At 46.7% G+C, this 21,869-nt stretch overlaps 1 protein-coding gene across 1 annotated transcript; it reads left to right on the top strand.

Annotated features, from left to right (window-relative positions):
* Nucleotides 1-5,385: 5,385 nt before the first annotated feature.
* On the top strand, nt 5,386-13,482 carry LOC125123941 (pregnancy-associated glycoprotein 1). The gene is made up of 9 exons (XM_047774110.1): nt 5,386-5,486; nt 6,616-6,781; nt 7,578-7,695; nt 7,784-7,902; nt 9,063-9,262; nt 10,139-10,255; nt 11,757-11,898; nt 11,986-12,084; nt 13,327-13,482. Exons 1-9 carry the CDS (start codon nt 5,386-5,388, stop codon nt 13,480-13,482), a joined length of 1,218 nt encoding a protein of 405 aa, XP_047630066.1.
* Nucleotides 13,483-21,869: the final 8,387 nt, after the last annotated feature.

Below are 21,869 nucleotides of genomic sequence, written 5' to 3'. Positions count from 1 at the left end.
AGGTCAGGGATGGAACACGCATCCTCAAGGATACTAGCAGGGTTTGTTTATGCTGAGCCCTGACCGGAACTCCAAGCTTGCTCCTTCTAAAGAGTCCTTAGAACTGAATACCAATCTATCCTTAAAGTAATGTACATATCATCACTTGTGAAATACATATAACCCAATAGAAAGCTTTGAGCTCCTAAAGCACAGGAAGGCAACCTGGCCCATTCTCTTTCACCTGTAAATCCCAGAGCCGCCACTCTCCTATTTGAACAAGGATGCATGCTGACCTCTGGTGACCACGTGAGGACACGGCAAGATCATCTGTATTTATTCAAGCAACATCTGCTATGCAGGAGTCCAGGGTCCTTGCTGCCACCCTGGCTACAACAGCTCCGAAAAAGCCTCCATTTCCTCCTCAATCCTGTTTTCCGCAAGTGCTGCGAAGCCGCCGTCCTGCCATGAAGGTTAAAGCTGACAAATACCTGTTTGTTGGCCTTCCTGGTGAAGTGCTGCGCGAGGCCGGTGGACATCGTGTCCGATGTGTCCCGAGGAGGGACGTGGACATAGTGACGGGTTCATAGCAGGTGCACATGGCCACGGCAAGGTTGCTCAGGTCCCGTGTGGCCTTGACCCACAGGAAGAGCGAGTCCATGCGCCGCGTGGCATGGAAGTGGACAATCTGCTCCCACAGACTCGCTCTGAAGTTGTTCCGGGAGACGGCCCCCACCCGCGGCTCCTCCATGCCGCCCGGATGCCTGGCCCCATGCAGGCACTGGTCCACGCCAGCCACCTGGGCTGCCCCAGCCGCCTCCAGACCCAAGTCCCGGCCTGGATTTTCCACATGCCACAGAGATAGCCAAAAAAAAAAAAAATACACCCAAAGTCACACTTATAGAAGCAGAGAGTAAAACGGTGGTTGTCTGGGGTCAGGGAGGGGGGAAATGGGGAGTTGCTGTACAACCAGTATGAACTTTCAGTTCTGCAAGATGAGTGAAGTCTAGAGATTTGCTGTACAACTCAGCACCGATAGTTCGCAGTACTGTATCAGGCACTTGGAAAAAAAAATATGTGCCACCCCTGTGGCACATGGAAGTTCCCAGGCTGGAGGTGGAATCAGAGCTGCAGCTGAGGCCTACACCACAGCAACAGCAACTCTGGATCCGAGCCACATCTGCAGCAATGCCAGATCCTTAACCCACTGAGCTGAGCAGGGGTCAAACCTGCATCCTAAAAGACACGATGTCAGGTTCTTAACCTGCTGAGTCACAACGGGAATTCCATCACATACGTGTTTCAAACGCATGTATTCCGTTTGTATAATTAAACACCCACAGAGACAGGCATACATACAACCTCATTCACATGGCAACGTGGTTCCATATTCGGGTTCTGGAGTTAGGTTACCTATGTTCATGCCAAGGCTCTACTACCCAGAGCAGAGAACCTCAGGTTCCACGTGGATAGAAATACAGATCGTAGCAGCTATATGCAGACATCATAAGACCGCTGTGAAAATTACATGAAATCATGTGGTACTTTTAGTGCATTGCTTAGACCTAGTAAGTGCGCAGGAGTTGCCCAGCTATACTGGTAATGCTGAGTGATGCAGAGAGCTAGGCCTTCCACCCCCAACAAACAAGTGGCATGGCCTTGCCAGTCTTCAGTATCTTCCTCCATGAGACTAGCCATATTGCAATAGTTGATCTCCTACATTCGATCAAACAAAAAGATTTCTGTTATTCTGTGACTGTAATTACATGTGATGTTGGTTCTGAAATGTCACCATGACAGTGAAAATCAATCATGAACAGCTAACAAAAAACTATTATTGTAATTTTACTGTTGTTGTGATTATATGTTTTTATTTTTATTGCAGTATAGTTGATTTACATTGTTGTGTCAATTTCTGCTGTACAGCATACTGACCCAGTCATTCATGTATATACATTCGTTCTCTCATACTCTCTTCCATCATGTTCTACCCCAAGAGATTGGACATAGCTCCCTGGGCTGTACAATAGAACCCCATTGCTAACAATTCTAAGGGGAATATTTGCATCCAGCAACCCCAAACGCCCCATCCATTCCACTCCCTCCCCTCTCCCCTCTCCCCCGTCCCCCAGGGCAACCACAGGTCTGCTCTCCATGTCCATGATCTGTTTCTGGCTTGCAGATAGGATCATCTTTAGCCATACTTTAGATTCCACACATAAGTAATGTCACATGGTATTTGTCTTCCTTTTTCTCACTTGCTTCACAAAGTAGGAGAATCCTTGAGTCTGGTGCCTTAGACCATTCAGCCATCCTGGCATTTTTATTGGAGCTTTTTTATTTCGTACTTAAACCTCTTTTCTCTCTTCCACTGAAAACCTTGCTTCATAACAACATTAGCAAAATTACTTACATGCTTTAATGTGTAACCTAAGTATGATACTTTCAGCGAAACAGTGGCAATATCACCAACAATAAGAGTTTTGAATAGACTTTCAAATTTCATTAGTCTTTTTTTGTGGTTGTTGTTTTGGTTTGAGTTTGGGGGTGCGTTACTGTTTGCTTGTTTTTGTCCTTAGAAAATATCTCACTCTGAATGTTGAGTCAAAATTCTGCATTTTAAAGCCACTTATAAGTAATGTTTTTTTCTTTTGGGCTATGTCACCAACTTGATGCAATTAGGTCCATTTGTCTTAGTTGGTTCTCAGTCTTGACAGATGAGTTTATCTATTTTTTGATTCTGTAACACATTGACATGGTTGCAAAGGCAAGCTAGAAAGCAAGAAAAATCTCAATTTCATCCCATAAAATTAAATTTGTATACAATTTTGGTTTATTCTTCCACTGCTTCTTATTGAGAATATACATACATATATGTATATGTAAATTTGTGTGTATGTAAAAGAAACAAACTATAAGCACTGTTCTGGGCCCTCTTTTTAAGGCCTAAACAGCTACTATATGAAAATTTGATAATCAACAAGGACCTGCCATATAGCAGAGGGAACTCTACTCAACTTTTTTTTTTCCTTCTTATGGCCACACCTGCAGCATGTGGAAGTTCCTAGGCTAGGGGTTGAGTTGGAGCTGCACCTGCAAGCCTACACCCCAACCATGGCAGTGCCAGATCTGAGCTGCATCTGCAGCATGCTCCATAGCTTACCACAATGCCAGATCCTTAACCCACTGAGCCAGGCCGGGGATCAGACCTGCATCCTCAGGGACGCTATGTCTGGTTCTTAACTCTGTGAGCCAGAAAAGAAGCTCCAACTCAAATATTTTATAATAACCTACAGGAGAAAAGAAGCTGGAAAAAAAAGAAATACATGTATGTACAACTAAATCACTTTTCTATACACCTAAAACTAACAAACATTATAAATGAACTAACTTCCATTTAAAAAATAATTTTTTGAAAAGAGAAAAAATGCAATTGTATTAATAACAACAATAATAACCAAAAAGAAAACCCTAAACAATATATGGGGGAGAACTCACCCATTCCACTCCTCTCTCCATCCACATTCTGCCCAGTTGTGCACCTGCCCTATATATCTTAACTGATACAACCCTATGGATGGTCACTCCAGGTAGGTTTCTAATCTTTTGCTTTTACAAGTAAAGTTACAATGAACAGCTTGCACTTAGGACGTGAGGCATTTTGCCAGAGTATCTTTGGAATCAGTCCCTAGAAGGAGAGTTGCTGAGTTAGAGCACACGTGTGTGTTGTGTGCTAGATACTGTCAGGTGCCCTCCACAGGGACTGAACCATCAAACCTAAGTTTTATCAATGTGCAAAAATGGGAAGGAAGATGCCCCACAACTTCTGTCACCCGGCCAGTGACCATCTGCCTCCCTTTATTTCACCAAGAGACAAGCCTGGACAGATAGCCTGAGGAACAGGGAAGCCTCCACTATTTAACCAAGAGACAGGTCTGGACAGATCTCATGCAGGAACACCCAAGTCCAGGGAACCCTGAAGGAGCGGCAAAATGCCATCATCTTTGCTTTGGCGGCAATAGGAGGTAAACCAGTGTATCTGTTCATCTCAGGCTGAGCAGAAGCTCAGAGTGGTGATTTTTAGGTCTTCTTTGATTGAGAAGACACTTAAAACTTATTTCTGACTTTGTGTGTTTGGTTGGGCACACTACAAGTTTCAAGGTTTGGATCCCCTTGGGGAATTACGACAAGTGCATAGTAAGTGGAAATCTTTATACATGTTAGCTTCCATGCCCCTGGTGGTCCTTCTTGACAAATGGAAGGAAAATTCATTAAATTAAATTAAATTAAATTAAATTAAATTAAAATTAAATTAAATTAAAATGTATTTAGTCCCTTATTCATTCACCCAGAGTGAATGGAACCTCCTCTCTGTCCCCTCTTGACTCCCACCTCCAGGTGAGAAAGAAAAACCTGCACAGCCTGCAGGTTGAATCCAGCACACAGTTGCTTGAGGTTTGGATCACACGATGTTTCTTTGTGGAAAAAAAGAGAGAGAGACAATTAGTACTTAACATTTGAGATCAAGGGATTTTACATAAATATCCAGACTTCTGACTTCTCTGGAAAACTTGCCCAACCAGCCTGCTTTCCAGCATGGAAGCCACTGTTTAGAGCTGAGTAGACACTGCCCCAGCCCAGGATGCCCATCTAACCAGGCCATTCATTGCTCTTGCAACCTGGGCCATGAGTTTGTGAGAACTGCCCTAGACTGCCAGCTCCCTGAAGACAAGGACTGCTTGCGTTTTACTCATGTTTGACTTCCTGGCATCTAACCTGGACCCCAGCACACAGAGTCCTCCATTAATGTGTGTCGGATGAATAAGACATCTTTTGGAGACATGCATCCCATTTCTTCCAATAGTAAGACTGTGCCATTGGAATTCCCTCTAGCCTAGGTCTTGGAAGACAAATGGCACCCCAGGTGTCATGATCTGTGCCATGGGTCCCTACCTAAAGCCACTTGTATGTCAGCGGGCTGCTCCTAAACTCTTCACTTTGCCATTTGACCTCTTTTCCTCCTCGCAATCTCCCCTTCAACAGAGAACAAGGCACACCTCACTAAGTGGCTGCCAAGACCACATGAGTTCATAAAATGTCAAGCATGGCCCCCAGCACTTATTTTTATCACATTGTTAGCAGTGTTTCATCTCCAATGTCACAAGAGCCTCCCAGCTCTTTGTTAGTCCCCGCAGTTTGATTTCGTTGTGCAGCTAAGCCCCAAGGAAAAGATTGCAGTAAAATCTCTGTATTCTGAGAATTTTCCACGTCCACTCCCCAAGGACATTGATGGAGGCTAAGATCTTATCAGGAGGTCTGTATTTCTTATCAGGTCCATTAGTGGCCCACAGGGGACAATTGAGCCATTTCAGAGCATATAAAACTAGAACTTTGGGCCACTACTACATGCTAAGAACTTGCTCTTTCCTGAGTACCTGGACCCAGGAAAGAAGCATGAAGTGGCTTGTGATCCTGGGGCTGGTGGCCCTCTCAGAGTGCTTAGTCATGTAAGTACGGGGACTGGAAGCGAGATCATCTTCTTCTCTCTCTCTCTCTCTCTCTCTCTCTCTCTCTCTCTCTCTCTCTTTATCTCTCTCTTTCTTTCTCTCTGGAATATTTCTTGTCATCCTCTTATTCATCTACCCATCAGGGTTAGAAGGGCATGTCATCATTCCTGACAGTCTTAAACTTCAACTCTCACTGATTGATAAGTACCTTGCCATGGGCACCGTGGGGCCCAGGGGTCTTGGGGTAGGCCTGCAGGGCAACAGTCCCATCATGACCTATGTGAAAAAATGGCATGCCTTGGATTTGTTCAGTGCACAACCTGTGCAAACGTCAGTATAGTCCTGTGGAACACCATTTCTCCTGCATTTGCTCCTAGGTCTCCTCTCGGTTCTCTCTCCATTTCTGTGTCTATATGTCCCTGGGGTGTCATCTCTGTATCTGTCTTTTTTTCTCTCCATCACTTTGGATGTCTCTGTGCATGAAGAACACTCCAAGGTTTTGTTCTTTTTTTCTTTTTCAATTTGATTCATTCTAGTTTCTATAGGCTCTTAATTTTCATAATATATCCCCATCTCCTGGCTTCCTCTCTCACCTCTTTCTTCTGATTGAGCCCTGGAGAATGATCAGGAGAGCTACTGCTAGGCCTTTTGACCTCTAACAAGCAGTATGACCACAGCCAAGTCACAGACTCCCTGTCCTGCATTTCAAAGTCCTTCTCTGTAAAAAGAGGATCATGATGACCCTTGGGCCTCCCTCCCAGAGCTACTGTGAGGCAGATACAGCAGGGTGACAGTAGCAATGGTAACGGCTGTCATTGTTGAGACTTCCCGTATATCAGGTACATTACATCCGTCCTCTTCCTTAACAGCCAGAACATTCTATGTAGGGTGTGGGGTTATTGTAGTCCACTATTTTCTGATAGAGGGACTGAGGCTCCAAATGGTCATATGGCTTATATGAGATTAAACAAAATAACCTATATTCAAACCTCGGTCTTTGCAAGATGACGCTCATAAAATACTTGGAAAATACACAGCTCCACTACAATGCAAGGTGTGACAGTCATTCTACAACACGAACAGCAGAGGGCTCTCTCTTATTTTTTTCCTTTTCCCATGCTTCATGAAGAATCCCTCTCACGAAGGTCAAGTCCATCCGAGAAAACCTCAGGGAAAAAGACTTGCTGATAAATTTCCTGAAGGAACATCCCTACAGCATGATCCAGAAATTCGGGCTAAAGGGTTCTTTCTGTTCCCCAAAAATCTCTTGTCTTCGCCTGTGGAACTACCTGGATGTGAGTACCTGGGAAGGATGGCCCCACAGCGCCCCCTGGTGCTCTGCTCTAGTACTGGGTATACTCTGGAGGTCCGGGAGGGATACTGGGGCTGGGGGTCCTGCAGGAAGCCCAACCTCAGGGGAACAGGCGCCTCATACCCAGAGGAGAAGGCACTCCCACCCTCAACTCTTGGTCTGCAGTGACTGGGCCCAGCAATTACCAGGTGGCAGGTAAACATCCATTTCTGTGCCAAAGATGTGTCATCGTCTTGAGGAAGATTGTTCTTTTAGACCTAAGAGAGCCACTGAGCTACGGAGGAAGGGTGAGTCATGTCTGATAAAACAAAGCCAACTGCAAAGCAGGTTTAAAACCCCAGGCAATGGAAGTGGAGCCTCCAAAGACCCAAAAATGATACCAGTAAAAAGTTATTGAGCCCCTTCCTTGGGTGACACTATAGAATGCTATATGGTTATGGCTACTGATTTTAAAAAAAGGTCTTATCTATTCTGCAAGAATGCAGAGGCTGGCCTGAGACCCAGCAAATCATACATGAATCACATAAAAGGGCCAACTGCCTGGTGTTGAAAGGACAAGGTTTGAGTTTGGGCGAAGGAAGGAGAAGGACATGCTCAAGCTGGGCCTTGAGGGGGACACTGGAGAGCTGCTCCAATGAGGCACTGGTCTGAGCACAGGCTGTGAGGAGGGAAAGGGATTTTAGGTGCCATGGGGAAGCTCGAGGTTGGTGGCAGCTCAGGAAACCAGGGTGACCAGGGCAGCCAGGCCTGCCCTGACCACCCCTTCCTGGCCCCTATAGATGGTCTACGTGGGCAACATCACCATTGGCACACCCCCGCAGCTGTTCAGTGTCATATTTGACACCGGCTCATCTGACTTGTGGGTGCCCTCCAACCAATGCCAAAGCAGAGCCTGTGGTGAGTGCCCCCCCATCCCTCTTGTGCTCCCCCCACCCCCTTCTCAGTCCACGGCAAGCTCACAGACACTCATCTCCTCTGTCTGCAGTTACGCACAGGTCATTCAATCCAATTCTTTCCAGTACCTTCCAGAGTACAAATCGGACCGTCAAACTGGCCCTTCATTCTGGGCTAGTGTCTGGATTACTGGGATATGACACCGTTAAGGTAATGTGAAAACCATGAGCTGAGGCAGGGCTGGCCAAGGACGGGATCCCTTAGGAGGGCCTGCCTTTCCCACAGTCCTGAGTGGCTCGCCTCCTACCTGCCCTGCAGGACTCTGTCCCTGTGGAGCAAGTGCATCTGATGACATGCAGACTCTCAGATCAGCCAACCCAGAGAGAAGTTTGAGGGGTGGATTTGCTAGCAGCAGGGAGAGGGGGGAGAAAAACACACACCTTTCCATTCCCCAACTGGGCCTGGCACTTCCATTGTGATCATTGTTTAATCCTGCAGCCCCCATCCCACACACCCACCCCTGGCAGATACTATTATTATCTGCTTTATATAGATTAGGAGACTGAGGTGCAGCGAGCGAGGGCCTTGGCCAAGGTCACCTATCTGGTAAGCGGTGAAACTGAGATGGCCAGTCAAGACTCATGCAGGTGTGGGGTTTTGGGGGGAGAGAATAAAACTTATCTGGGGCCCCTGGGAGACAGCCAAGGGCTTCAGGCACACAGGCGGGGGAGGCAGGGGGCCAAAGATCTGGGAGCTACCTGCTAAATGCATTCTACTCTAGGGGCTCTTGGAGAATCTCATTAAAATTAAGGCCAGACTCCCTGAAAGGAGTACTCTCTTTTTCTTCCCCTTTCTCTCTCTCTCATGCGCACACAAACACACACACACACACACACACACACACACACACAGACAAATTTTCCTAAGGACCTTGCAGCCTTGCTGTATAATGGGCATCTTTCTTACTGTGTGGATGCAGAATCCACAATGCATTGCAACGAACCCATCCCTTTCTACCATCAGATCCCAGGGACGCCAAAGAGAAGGTTACCCTGCTCTCTACTCATGGTCTCCTCAGGTGGGAACCATTTGGTTCTGTCCTGGTCTCACTTTCCGCACGAGGATGAGGGCATAAGGCCAATCTACTAACTGCAGACAGCGTTCCCCAAAAGAGTGGCTCTGGGTTGTTATCCACAGCCCCACACAAAGGGGAACCAGATCCCCATCCCAGCTTGGTCAGTGGTCAACCCAGGGCCCATCAGGGCGTTTGTTCAGTGCAAGCTAATGTCATCTCCCTGCCCATCTCCACCCCAGCCCAGTGCCAGCCCTGCTTCCCAAACCTTCATAGGGAACAATCCTTTCCCCCACAGATTGGCAGATTCAAGAGCGAGAACCAGGCATTTGGCTTGAGCCAGTCAGAGCCTATAAAGGAACTTGAAAATGCATTCTTTGATGGCGTCCTGGGCCTGGGCTATCCCAGCCTCGCCATCCAAGGGACCACCCCCGTCTTTGACAACTTAAGGAAGCAAGGCCAAATTCCGGAGCCTGTCTTTGCCCTCTACTTGAGCACGTAAGTCTGAGTGGGACAAGCCCTCTCTATATTTATGCGACAACATGCGACAATTGCATGAAAATGTCTAGACAACCTGATCCAGAAGATCCATGGTAGTCTAGACCAGGGTCAACTAACTGAGGCTCCAGAGCCATATATGGCCCTGCCACAGGTTTTTGGAAATAAGGTTTTATTGTAACACATTCACCCACTTGGGCTAAAGGGCAGCGCTTGGTCCAGGGAGGTGGAGGAAAGAGGAGGAGCAGTGGAGGGGTCAGGATTCAGGTGGGAAGAGAAGAGAACGGGATTCGCTGACGGATTTGATAAGGAAAGGACAGGGATGGGGGGACTCTTTCTTCCTCACTCACATTTGACCAGGAGTCCAGGACCAGCTGGAGCACTGGCAGGGGCCAGTGCAAAAGGAACATGAGGGACCCCTTTGTGGAAACGGTGAGTTTCAAGACAGAGATGGCAGCGGCACGGGGCCGGGAACCTGGCCTTGGGTGAGCCTGATCCATGCCCTTGGCACCCTAAGGTCCCAGCTTTCCTGAAAATTGACAGGCTGGCCCAGTGGAAGCCACAGCCCTCCAGGCTGGGGTCCCCTGAGGGATTCTCTCAGCAGGCTGATTGCGGGAGGGGACCAGTCCCTCTAGGAAGGGTGGGTGGTCAGAGCCTGGCCAGGATGCCCAGGTTCAAACCTCTTCTGGGCCACTCACTAGCCAGTCAGGTACTCAGCCCTCCATGCTTCAATTTCTGCATCTGTAAAATGGGATCATTGCAGTGCCTCTGATGGGTGGATAAGCACACCCCACAACAGTGCCTGGTGTGGCCATGTTGAGAAAAGCCACCCATTATTCTCCTACACTCAGCCCTCCCTCCCCCTCTGCTCCTCAGCAAGACAAGGAAGGGCAGCGCGCTGATGATTGGCGGCGTGGACAACAGCTTCTTCACAGGAGACCTCAAGTGGGTGCCCCTGTCAGCGCGAAACTACTGGCAGATTGCCTTGGACAGGTAAGCCCCTCCCTCTGAGGACCACGCTGAGGGATGCCCACACAGGGGCACACAGACACAGGAAAGCACACACACATTCACACACAGAAACATGGTCATACACAAACAGATACACACACACTCCACAGAAAAAGACCCACATAGAAAGACACACAAAGAAACACACAGGCAGACACATACAGTCACACAGACACAGCAAGACACACAGACACACAGAGGTACACAGAGACATACACCACCCATGGGTCCATAATCACCCAGGCCTCCTGACCAGGGTCCTGATCAGGGCCCAGAGATTCTTCTGCAACCCAGATGCTGCAGCTTCCTCTATGGGAGGTGGGAGAGGAATGTGGTTTGAGGACCCTGAAGTGTCCTGAAAGGAGGCTCAGGGAGACTTCCACGAGCCTGAGCAGGCTGGTGCTAAGATGACCAACTGTCCTCGGCTACCCAGGCCCAAGCAGGTGATTAGGGCACAGGACCGCCAGTGGGAAAACAGGACACGTCCTGGACAAACTGGGAAAATGGGTCTCCTTAGGGAGAAGCTACCCAGCAGTGCACAGAGATTGGCTGCATTCTTGAAACTGGAAAGCACATCAGACAGACACCTCCTGACCCTGACTCACCCAGCCCCGTCCCAGGCACACAGGGGGACAGGGGCTATGAAGAGACCACCAGGGAGCTGGGATCCAAGAGTGGCCTCAGAACAAGAGGCAGGAGTTGAGGCCCTGAGACAAGAGCTTCCATGTCCTTTGGAGACCCCTGGGCAATGTCGCTCATTGGCTGCCCAGGGGCCTCAGTGTCTGAGCCAGCCCAGGGGGCAGAGCTGGGGGACAACCTCTCGCAGGGCACCAGTGTCCCCCTCCCCACCACTCTGAACATCTGCTGCCCCAGAGATCCTCCACCGTCTCTCTGGGTGTTGACCCATTATTTCTCAGACTCCAGAAACAGGGCTCTGGTGTCCCCCAATCATGTGTTCACTCATACATTCAACAAACCCATGGTGTGGATCCACTGTGTCCTAGGCATTTGACAATAGGACTTGTTCTTACAGACCTAGTATACAGTGAGGGAGACATACAGCAAAGGAGTCAGAAAAAAGAATGAATAGCCACTTCATACCATGCTAGACATGAGGAAGTGTACACAGAGAATGGCCAGGAGTGAAGCTTGGTCTAGTCTGGAGGGGTGGGGAGACTTCCCTGAAATGTGACAATTAAGCTGCAGCCTGGATGATGAGGAGAAATTAACCAAAGGGGATAGAGGCCTTCTACACAGGGTGACCAGCACATGCCAAGGCCCTGAGGCACAAAAGAGCCTGGTGCATTCAAGAACTGAAAGGAAGTCATGGAAGATGAAATGACTGGAGCAAAGGAAAACAGAATGGGGGCATGATCTGGAGACTGTTCTGGAGACAGGCTCTGGGGGAGGCGGGGAGGAGTGGGCAGCAATGGGAAGAGACTTCAGAGGGATCCTGGTGACCACTTTGTCCACTGTCTCTTAGGATCACCTGGAGAGGGGTGGTTGTTGGTTGTACCCGTGGCTGCCAGGCCATCGTGGATACGGGGAGCGCATTCCTGCTTGGCCCAAGTAGACTGATCTCCAGCATCCAGAAGATTATCCAGGCCAGGTTCATTGAGAACGAGGTGAAATATCAGGCCACAGGGTCTCTCTGGGGCTCTATACACAGGAAGGATCAGCTGGGCCAACCTCTCTCCCTCGTTCTCTAATAGTACCAGGTCCGATGTTGTGCCAGGACCACCCTGGCTGACTTCATCTTCACCATTAACAACGTCCAATACCCAGTGCCAGCTCGTGCCTACATCCGAAAGGTGAGGGGCCAAGCCTGGAGGCTGGTGCTCAAATCAGGGACTTGGAGGAACCATAGGGCTGCTTGATGCTGAGAGGAGGGGCCCACTTAAAGGCCAAGCTGCACCACTGAAGATGCTGCTGAGCCCCACCCACCACTTCACCCACCCCACCTTCTGCGTCTGGGGTCAGAGCTTCCCACAAAACCAGCTTCTTGAAGGCAAAGGGAAGACTAGGACAACCACCATCCTGAAATCCATATGGAGACTCCACCCCAGGCAGGCACAGTATCAGGCACAAGGAGAGGGGACCACTAAGGGCCTCAGCCCTCAAGGAGCTTCCGGTCAACCAGGGCCCACAGAATCCCTGAGATCATCAGACTGAGGGACAAGGGGGGTTGGCTGAGGACACTGCCAGTGTGTTGTCCCACCAGAGTGGTTCACAGTCTCCCTGCCCATCTCCAAAGTGCCCTGGTTTGGATGATGATTAGAGGGTTTCCTGAGTCCTAGGCTGCACCTGCCCTTCGTAAGGCCCAGTTCCCCCTCTGGGAGCTGGGACACCAGACCAGCCCTGGGCAGGGGTTGGAGGCCCTCCTGCATGAAGGGGACACAGTGACTGCACAGCCCCTGGCTCAGACTTGAGCGTTAATGCACGTCAGCTCCCGATGGGAATTGAGAGGAGGCTGAAGGAGCTCAAAGAAGGCTTTGAGGAAGAGAGAGAATTTCAGTGATTGTAAACCCCCAGCCTCATGGAGGGGTGAGAAGCCCCCTGGGGTGGAGGCAAATAGACACTGGGCTCCATGCCCACGGTACCCCTGGCGGCTGTGCCAAGGGATGCCAGGGGCAGATCCAGCCTAACGAGGGCTAGAGATAGGGGAGCACCGGGCCAAGTCACCCAACCCAGCCTGGAGTGGCCAAGGGGGATGAGAAGGGGTCCAGGAAGGCCACCCGAGTGGGGGTGGGGTGAGGGGCTGAGCACAGTCTTAAAGAACAGGTTGTGGGGAAAGGGGCAAGAAAAGGCCTTCTGTGCAGAGAGAACAGCCAGCCTGGGGCAGAAGGAAAGAAACAGCAGGGAGGGGTGGAGGGGGGCTACAGCCCGCCTGGTTCTTGGATGGACACCCTGCTTCTGCAGCTGCTCAGAGAGAACCACGTGGCTCTCACCTAAGGAGGGAGATGAAACCCAGAAGCTGCCTGCTCTTGATATGGAGGGAGGGCAGTGGCAGGTGAGGGCCCATGCTCATGGCCATGTCTTTCCCACTTCCCCAGGGTTCTACTCCTCGCCGCTGCTACAGCAACTTTAGTGGAGGCACAGAAAGCTTGGGCAAGGAGGAGACGTGGATCCTGGGTGAGGTCTTCTTAAGGCTGTACTTCACTGTTTTTGATCGAGGACAGAACAGGATTGGCCTGGCTATTGCGGTGTAAATGCTGGAGCTGCTTCAAGAAGCAACCAGGCCCACTCCCCAGTCACACATTCACTCACACCTAGGGCGTTCTCACCCAGGGAGGGTGGCTTGACTGGGGTTCCGTGCTCTGCAAAGCCCAGTTCTGGGTAAAGATTAAAGGATTGCCTTGTCAATGGTGCTAATACCAATGGGCACTTCTCTTGAGTCTGTGTGGTGCCTCATAATCCCGAAGGACTCGATAACCTAGTCTGAACCAGAAGTGAGAGGAGCACATCTCCACGAGATTTCCAACAGAAGGGCAGACCTCTTGGAAGGATACCAGGAATCGGGGATGCAGACACCAGAGCAGATCCAGAGAGCTCAGTGATTTGACCCAAGTCATCAGAAGCCATCAGCTCACGCTGTTCATGCCTGGTCTTTCCCTCCTCTTGTGTTTCATTTTCTGGCCTCACAGCTTTCATGGCTCTGCCTTCTAAACATAATGAAGAACTCCGCAGATAGCTGCCCCAGGTCTTTCTATCCCTATGGCATTGAACCCCTAGGTAATCAAGGGCGGGAAATATCAGAGTAATAAAAAGGGCTCTGATTGGTCCACCTGAGGTCATGTTTCCAACCCTGGACCAACCATCATGGAAAGGGTCATGGGGTATATGATTGGCTTTACTTGGTCACGTGGCCCTTCCCTGCAGAGACCAGGATTGACAGGTCTTCCAGAACCCTTATTGGAGCTGAAGAGAAGTGGCCCCAAATAAGTGCCAGAGGGATGTTTAGATTAAGGAACTCTGTGTGACTATCCCACAAACTGTGCCACATTCTCAGAGGGATGGTAAAGGTTAATAAAAATAGATGCTAGGCAGTGCCTTATCCTTGAGTGGTTAAGGAACCGCCTTGTGGCTGGTGTCACTGCTGTGGCTCAGGTACAATCCCTGGCCACAGGATGTGCTACAAGACTGGCAAAAAAAAAAATTCTATTCTTACCCTCTTAGAGGACCTTTGACAGTGGCCCTCTGCTCCAGAAGGGCTTTGGTTGACGCCCTAAAAACTAGAATGTTCCCCTTATCCCCCCCACCCAGTCATCAGCTCTCTGCCACCCACTCCTATACTATCCTTCCCAGTCCCACTTCTGGGGTGACACACCCACTTGGATGCCCAAGCCATCCCCACCATTTGGGGGGCCCAGCCTGGCCTGAACCTTGGCCTCTCATGCTGTAGACAGGGCTGTGTGTCCTGTAAAGGGGGGGGGGCACCGGGTGTACAAAGACTTCAGCCTTTTGGAGCTTCCTCCTGAGGGTGGAGATACAAACCATCTGGCTCCAGCTGCCATGGTTGGGCACGTTTGCAGACCCAGAAAGATGCACAGGCTGGACAGCAGGGGCTAGAGGCAAAGGGAGCCCCTGATGGAAGAAGGAACGGGGAGGAATAAATAAGATGGAAAACACACCCATCTCACCCAAAGTATCTGGACTCTACTTCACTCAGGCAAGAAAATGTCAGCTACAGGACTGTCTTCCTCCCTTCATCTTTTCATTCAGTACAAATTTACCAAGCACTTGAACTATGTGCCAGGTACTGTGGTGGATCCCAGAGATAGAGGGCTGGGTTAGGAACCCACCACCCAGGCATGGAGACAGATAAACAGACCCCCAGTGGCAAGGGCCAGATGGAGAAAATAACAGAGGTGTTGGGATCAGAATGGGTTTTTGGCTTCATGGAATCTCAAACAAAGAGTTTGAAAGATTAATTTTCCACATGGTCTTCATGGAACATTAAGTAATGCCTCTCCTGGTGAGAAACCACCAATAGCAGTAATAATAATAGCCCCAGTCAATGACACCTGCAATCTCCCTGTTTCCTCATGAGCCCCTGCAGGGCATGATCCCCATGGTACCGATGAGGGAAGTCTCCTCCCATCTTCTGGTTCCATTACCAGTGACAGGCACACAGTAGGTCCTCAATTACTCCATGTTAAATAAATGAATGGATGGATCCGTAAGTGCTTTCACTAGAACACACTGCTGCACCCATGTTGGGGACCATGCATGCCGTCAGCATGGCTTATTTCCATAACAGCAACCTGAAAAGATCAGGCTTGGCTCCCTAGATGAGCCTAAGGGAGGGGCTGAAGCAGGTGTCTATTAATAAGCCTGCTATTCTCCAGTCTCTATGTTGGCAGCCTGTGCCACCAACATGAGGATAAATTCTGATTTTCAAAGCAAACATCTTGTCGTTCTCTCCATCCTTATCCTATACTAGTTGCAGACCAGAGAGATTTGTAGCCTTCAGTGAGGGAAAAAGTAGGAAAAACAGGAAAAAGATAGATCTGGAGTTCCTATTGTGGCTCAGTGGAAACGAGCCCAACTAGTACCCATGAGGATGCAGGTTCGATAAATGGCCTCACTCAGTGGGTTAAGAATCCAGCATTGCCATGAGCTGAGGGGTCTATTGCAGACATGGCTTGGATCCCTAATTGCTGTGGCTGTGGCATAGGCCAGCAGCTGAGGCTCTGATTCAACATCGAGCCAAGAGTCCCAGGTGCAGCCCTAAAAAACAAAACAAAAAAAAATTTTTTAAACATATATCTTCGACATTTCTTGTGAGTGTATAAATTAGTGCAGTCTATTTGGAGATGACTTCTCCTTAAAATAAGTACAGCCTCTCGCCCAGAAATCTTGCTTCTAATATTTATGCTAAAACAATGTTCAGAAGCACCCACAAACATTAATAAGCAAGGATGCAATCCTCAGGACCTCTTACAAAAGGGAAAATCTAGGACATCCCAAGGCTCATTCAAGTATACACAGCGCAGATCAGCCATTGACCAACTGCCTTAAAATTGTGTTTTGGGAGGGCATTCAGTGTTAGGAGATATTTTTCCAATACGACTCTGAGAGAAAAGAACAGAATATAAAACAGCATGATCCCCGGGTTGCTAAGCACATGGAAGACACTGCAGCATCCTGGCCAGGCAAGTGCATCCTGGAGCTCTCCTGCCTGGGTGCACATCCCACCTCTGACACCAACCAGTCATGTGACCTTGATAGGTTCATCTCTGGTCAGAAGTTTCCTCCTCTGTAAATTTGGAATGAGGATAGTTGCTCTCACACGAATCCTCAAGAAAAAGCACATTAAGTGACAATGAGATATCACCTCACACCTACTAGGGTGGTCATTACAAAATAAAAAGATGATAAGTGTTGAGGAGGACGTGGAACCCTGTGCTGGTGTGAGTGGACAAGGATGCAGCTGCTGGAAAACAGAAGGGAAGTTCCTCCAAAACTTGAAAAGAGAATTGCTATTTGATCCAGCAATCCCACTTCTGGAATCCCACTTCTGGGTAGTTATTCCCCCCAAATTAAAAGCAGGATCGCAAAGGGATATTTGTACTGTCCTGTTCATTGCAACATTATTCACAATAGCCCAGATGTGGAAACAACTTAGATCCATTAACATTTGAATGGATGAAGAAAATATGATACAGACATACGATGGAATATTATCCAGCCTTAAAAAAGGAGGAACTCCTGCCATTTAAAAAAAAAGTCGTTAATTTAGAATGTTCTGTCAATTTCTACTGTACAGGAAAATAACCAAGTTATACATTTATATACATTCTCTTTCTCATATTATCTTCCATCATGTTCTATCATAAGTGATTGGATATTGTTCTCTGTGCTATACAGCAGCAGATCATTGCTCATCCATTCTAAATGTAATAGTTTGTATCTAATAACCCAATACTTTTAATCCATCCCACTCCCTCCCCCTCCAACTTGGCAACCACAAGTCTGTTCTCTAAGTCCCTCAGTTTCTTTCTCTTCTGGAGATAGGTTCGTTTTGCCACAATGCAGATTCCATGTATGAGCTATCACATGATATTTTTCTCTCTTTCTGAATTACTTCATTTAGTATGAGAATCTCTAGTCACATCCATGTTAACACAAATGGCATTATTTTGTCCTTTGTTATGGCTGAGTAATATTCCATGGCGTCTATGCACTACATCTTCTTAATCCAGTCATCTGTCAATGGACATTTAGGTTGTTTCCATGCCTGGGCTATTGCGAAGAGTGCTGCAGTTTTTATCATAGGGGTGCATGTAGCTTTTGGAATGAAAGTTTGGTCTGGATATATGCCCAGAGTCGGATTGCTTGATCATATGTCAGTTCCATATGTAGTTTTCTGAGGTACCTCCAAACTGTCTTCCAAAGTGGTTGTACCAATGGACATTCCCACCAATAGTGTAGGAGGGTTCCCTTGTCTCCATAGCCTCTCCAGCATATCTTATCTGTGGACGTATTGATGATAGTCTTTCTGACAAGTGCGAGGGGGTACCTCATTGTAGTTTTGATTTGAATTTCTTTAATGATTGGTGATGTTGAGCATTTTTTCAGGTGTCTGTTGGCCATCCATATGTCTTCCTTGGAGAAATGTCCCTTTAGGTCTTCTGCCCATTTTTCAATTGTGTTCTTTGTGCTTTTGCTGTTGAGTTGTAGAGGTGTTTGTATACTTTGAGAGTAAACCCTTCTTGGTTGCATGGTTTCCAACTATTTTCTCCCATTCTATAGGTTGTCGTTTCATGTTTTTTATGGTTTCTTTTGCTGTGCACAAGCTTGTCCGTTTTAGTGGGTCCCCTTGGCTTCTTTTTGTTCCTATTTCTATTGCCTTAGAGGACTGACCTAAGAAAACATTTGTGTGGTTGATGTCAGAGAATGTTTAGCCTATGTTCTCTTCTGGGAGTTTGATGGTGTCCTATCTTATGTTTAAGTCTGTAAGCCATTGTTAGTTGACTTCTGTGTGTAGTGTGAGGGAGTGTTCTACTTTCATTGATTTGCATGCAGGTGTCCAGCTTCCCCAGCACCACTTGATCAAGAGACTGTCTTTTTTCCATTTTCTGTTCTTGCTTCCGTTTTGAAGATTCATTGACTACAGTGGTCCATTTCTTCTAGGTGTCTGGGTTTATTTCTGGGCTCTCGCTCTCTTCTGTTGCATTAGTCAGTATGTCTGTTTTGTACCAGTACCTCACTGTCTCGGTTACAGAATGCTGTCTGAAGTCTGGGAGAGTTATGCCTCCTGCTTGGTTTTCTTCCTCACTATTGCTTTGGCAATTCAGGCTCTTTTATGGTTCCATATACATGTTTGGATTGTTTGTTCTAGGTGTGAGAAAAATGTCATCAGTAATTTCATAGGGATCTCATGAACACTGTCGATGGCTTTGAGTGGATGTCATTTTAATAACATGAATGCTTCCAGTGCAAGAGCATGGGATATCTTCCCATTTCTTTGAATCCTCTTTAATTTACTTGATTAATGTCTTATAGTTCTCAGCATAGAAGACTTTTACCACCTTGGTCTGGTTTATTCCTAAGCATTTCATACTTTGTGGTGTGACTTAAAAGGTATACATTCTTGTTATTCTTTTTGTAATATTTCATTGCTCGTATGTAGAAGGACAACTGATTTCAGAACGTTAATCTTGTATCCTGCTACTTTGCTGAATTTATTCATCAGTTCATGTAGTTTTTGGGTAGTGTCTTTAGGGTTTTCCACATATAGTACCACATCATCAGCATAGAGTTATAATTTTACCTCTTCCCTTCCCATTTGGATACCTTTTATTTCTTTGGTTTTTCTGATTGCTGTTGCTAGGACTTCCAATACTATGTTGAATGTGTTGAATATAAGTGGTGAGACTGGACATCCTTCTCTTATTTCAGATTTTAGCCGAAAGGCTTTCAGCTTTTCTCCATTGAGAATGATATTGGCTCTGGGATTCTCATCAGTGGCTTTTATTGTGTTAAGGTATGTTCCCTCTATACCCACGATGGTAAGAATATTTATCTTGAAAGGATGTTGGATTGTGTCAAATGCCTTTTCTGCATCTGTTGAGATGCTCATGTGGGCTCTGACTTTTCTTTGGTTAATGTGGTTTAGGCTGTTGATTGATTTGCATATGTTGAACCATCCTTGTGAACTTGGGATGAGTCCCATTGGTCGTGCTGTATGGTCTTTTTAATGTGGTCTTGGATTCAGCTGGCTAAAATTTTGTTGAGAATTTTTGAGTCTCTATTCTTCAAAGATACTGACCTATAAGTTTTTGATACTACCTTTGTCTGGTTTTTGGAATTTGGGTGATGCTGGCTTCATAGAATGTCTTTGTGATTATTCCTACTTCTTCAATCTTTTGGAAAAGTTTAAGAAGGATGTATATGAGTTCTTCTTTGTAAATTTGGTAGAATTTGCCTGTGAAGCTGTCTGGACCAGGATGTTGTTTGTAGGGAGTGTTTTTATTAGAAATTCAATGTCAATTCTGGTTATCAGTCTTTGCAAATGATCAATTTCTTCTCGATTCTGTTTTGGTGGGCTGTATTTCTCTATAAAGTGGTCCATTTCTTCTAGATTGTCAAATTTCGTGGTATATAATGCTCATAATATTCTCTTATTTTCTCTATATCTGCAATATCCATTGATATTTCCTTTTTTCATTTCTTTTTTTTTTTTGTCTTTTTGTCTTTTTAGTTGTTGTTGTTGTTGTTGTTGCTATTTCTTGGGCCGCTCCCGCGGCATATGGAGGTTCCCAGGCTAGGGGTTGAATCGGAGCTGTAGCCACCAGCCTACGCCAGAGCCACAGCAACGCGGGATCCGAGCCGCGTCTGCAACCTACACCACAGCTCAGGGCAACGCCGGATCGTTAACCCACTGAGCAAGGGCAGGGACCGAACCCGCAACCTCATGGTTCCTAGTCGGATTCGTTAACCACTGTGCCACGACGGGAACTCCCCTTTTTTCATTTCTTATTTCGTTTACCTGTGTTGTCTCTCTCTTCTTGGTGAGTCTGGCCAGAGTTTTGTCAATTGTGTTTACTTTTTCAAGAACCGGCTCTTGGATTTTTTTATTTTTTTCTATCATTTTGTGACTCTGTATTTCATTGATTTCCTCTCTGATCTTTATGACACCCTTCCTTCTGATGACTTTAGGTTTTCTTTGTTCTTCCTTTCGAATTCTTTTACGTGGTAGCTTCGGTTGTTGATTTGAGATTTTCCTCTTTTTTCAGGAAGGCCCGAATCACTATGAACTTCCCTCTGAGAACTGCTTTTGTGGCATCCCATGGATTTTGAATGACTGTGTTTTCACTGTCATTTGTCTCAAGGCATTTTTTTATTTGCCTTTTGATTTCCTTGTTGACCCATTGGGTTTTTTTAGTAGCATGTTGTTTAGTCTCCACTTAGTCAGGGTTTTCTCATTTCTTTTCCTGGGGTTGATTTCTAATTACAAACCATTGTGATCAGAGAAGATGCTTGAAATAATTTCTACACTCTTAAATTTGTTAAGCTTAGTTTTGGGTCCCAGTATCTGATCAATCCTTGAGAATGTTCCATGTGCACTTGAAAAGAATGTGTATTCTGGTTTTTTAGATGTGATGCCCTAAAAATATCAATTAAATCTAACTGTTCTAATTGCCTCATTTAGGATCTCTGCTGCCTTGTTGATTTTCTATCCAGAGAATCTGTCCATTGAGACGAGTGGGGTGTTAAAATCTCCTACTATTTTTGTATTCCCATCAATTTCTCCTCTTATGACTGTTAGTATTTGTTGTATGTATTTGGGTGCACCTATATTAGGGGCATATATACTGACAAGTGTAATATGCTCTCTTGAACTGATCCTCCTATCATTAAATAGTGTACTTCTTTGTCCTTATGGCCTTTGTTTTCAAAGTCTGTTTTGACTGATGTGAATATGCAATTCCCACCTTCCTGTCCTTTCCATTGTCATGAAATATCTTCTCCCATCCCCTCACTTTCAACTTATATGTGTCCTTTGCCTTAGGTGAGGCTCTTGTAAGCAGCATAATGTAACCTCTTGTTTTCACATCCAGTCTGCCTCTCTATGTCTTTTGATTGGAGCATTCAGTCCATTGACACTTAAGGGAATTATTGATAAATCCTTTGCCGCTCTGAACTTTGTTGTCCAGTTAATTCTATGTTTCTCCTTTATTCCTTTCCCTTTTTTTTTGTTGTTGTTGTTTTGTTTTGTTTTGTTTTGGCTGGATGATTTCCTTTTATTTTATGCCTGTGTCCTCTTCTTTATAGGTTTTGTGAATGAATTGTTTGGTTTTGCTTTGTGGTTGCCCTGCTTTCCAAGTCGGTTGACCCCTTCCCCTATCTGCCTGCTTTTTAGCCTGATAGTCACATAGGCTCAAATACATTCTAAACAAAAAGAGTCTAGACTTTCTGGCTTCCCTTCCCCACATTTTATGATTGCGACGTCCTTCTTTACATCTTCGTGTTTATCCTTTTGCTGATCCTTGTGTTTGTCACGGCTTTTACAAACACCTTCCCCTCCTCGGTCTGCACACTGCTTATAAGGGATTACTTTCCAGTTGTGATTTCCTCCATCCTGAATCTG

Source organism: Phacochoerus africanus, chromosome 4 (assembly GCF_016906955.1).
Source record: "Phacochoerus africanus isolate WHEZ1 chromosome 4, ROS_Pafr_v1, whole genome shotgun sequence".
NCBI lineage: Eukaryota > Metazoa > Chordata > Mammalia > Artiodactyla > Suidae > Phacochoerus > Phacochoerus africanus.
Note: the sequence above shows the minus strand (reverse complement) of the source record. Positions and strands in the feature narration are given on the sequence as shown.

What these genes read in the sequence shown, in the direction of transcription:
- LOC125123941 (XM_047774110.1), top strand. Translation starts at nt 5,386, where the DNA reads ATGCTAAGAACTTGCTCTTTCCTGAGTACCTGGACCCAGGAAAGAAGC. An exon ending in TGGCAGATTGCCTTGGACAG is followed by an intron (nt 10,256 to 11,756) that starts GTAAGCCCCTCC and finishes ACTGTCTCTTAG; the next exon opens with GATCACCTGGAGAGGGGTGG. An exon ending in CTCGTGCCTACATCCGAAAG is followed by an intron (nt 12,085 to 13,326) that starts GTGAGGGGCCAA and finishes CCACTTCCCCAG; the next exon opens with GGTTCTACTCCTCGCCGCTG.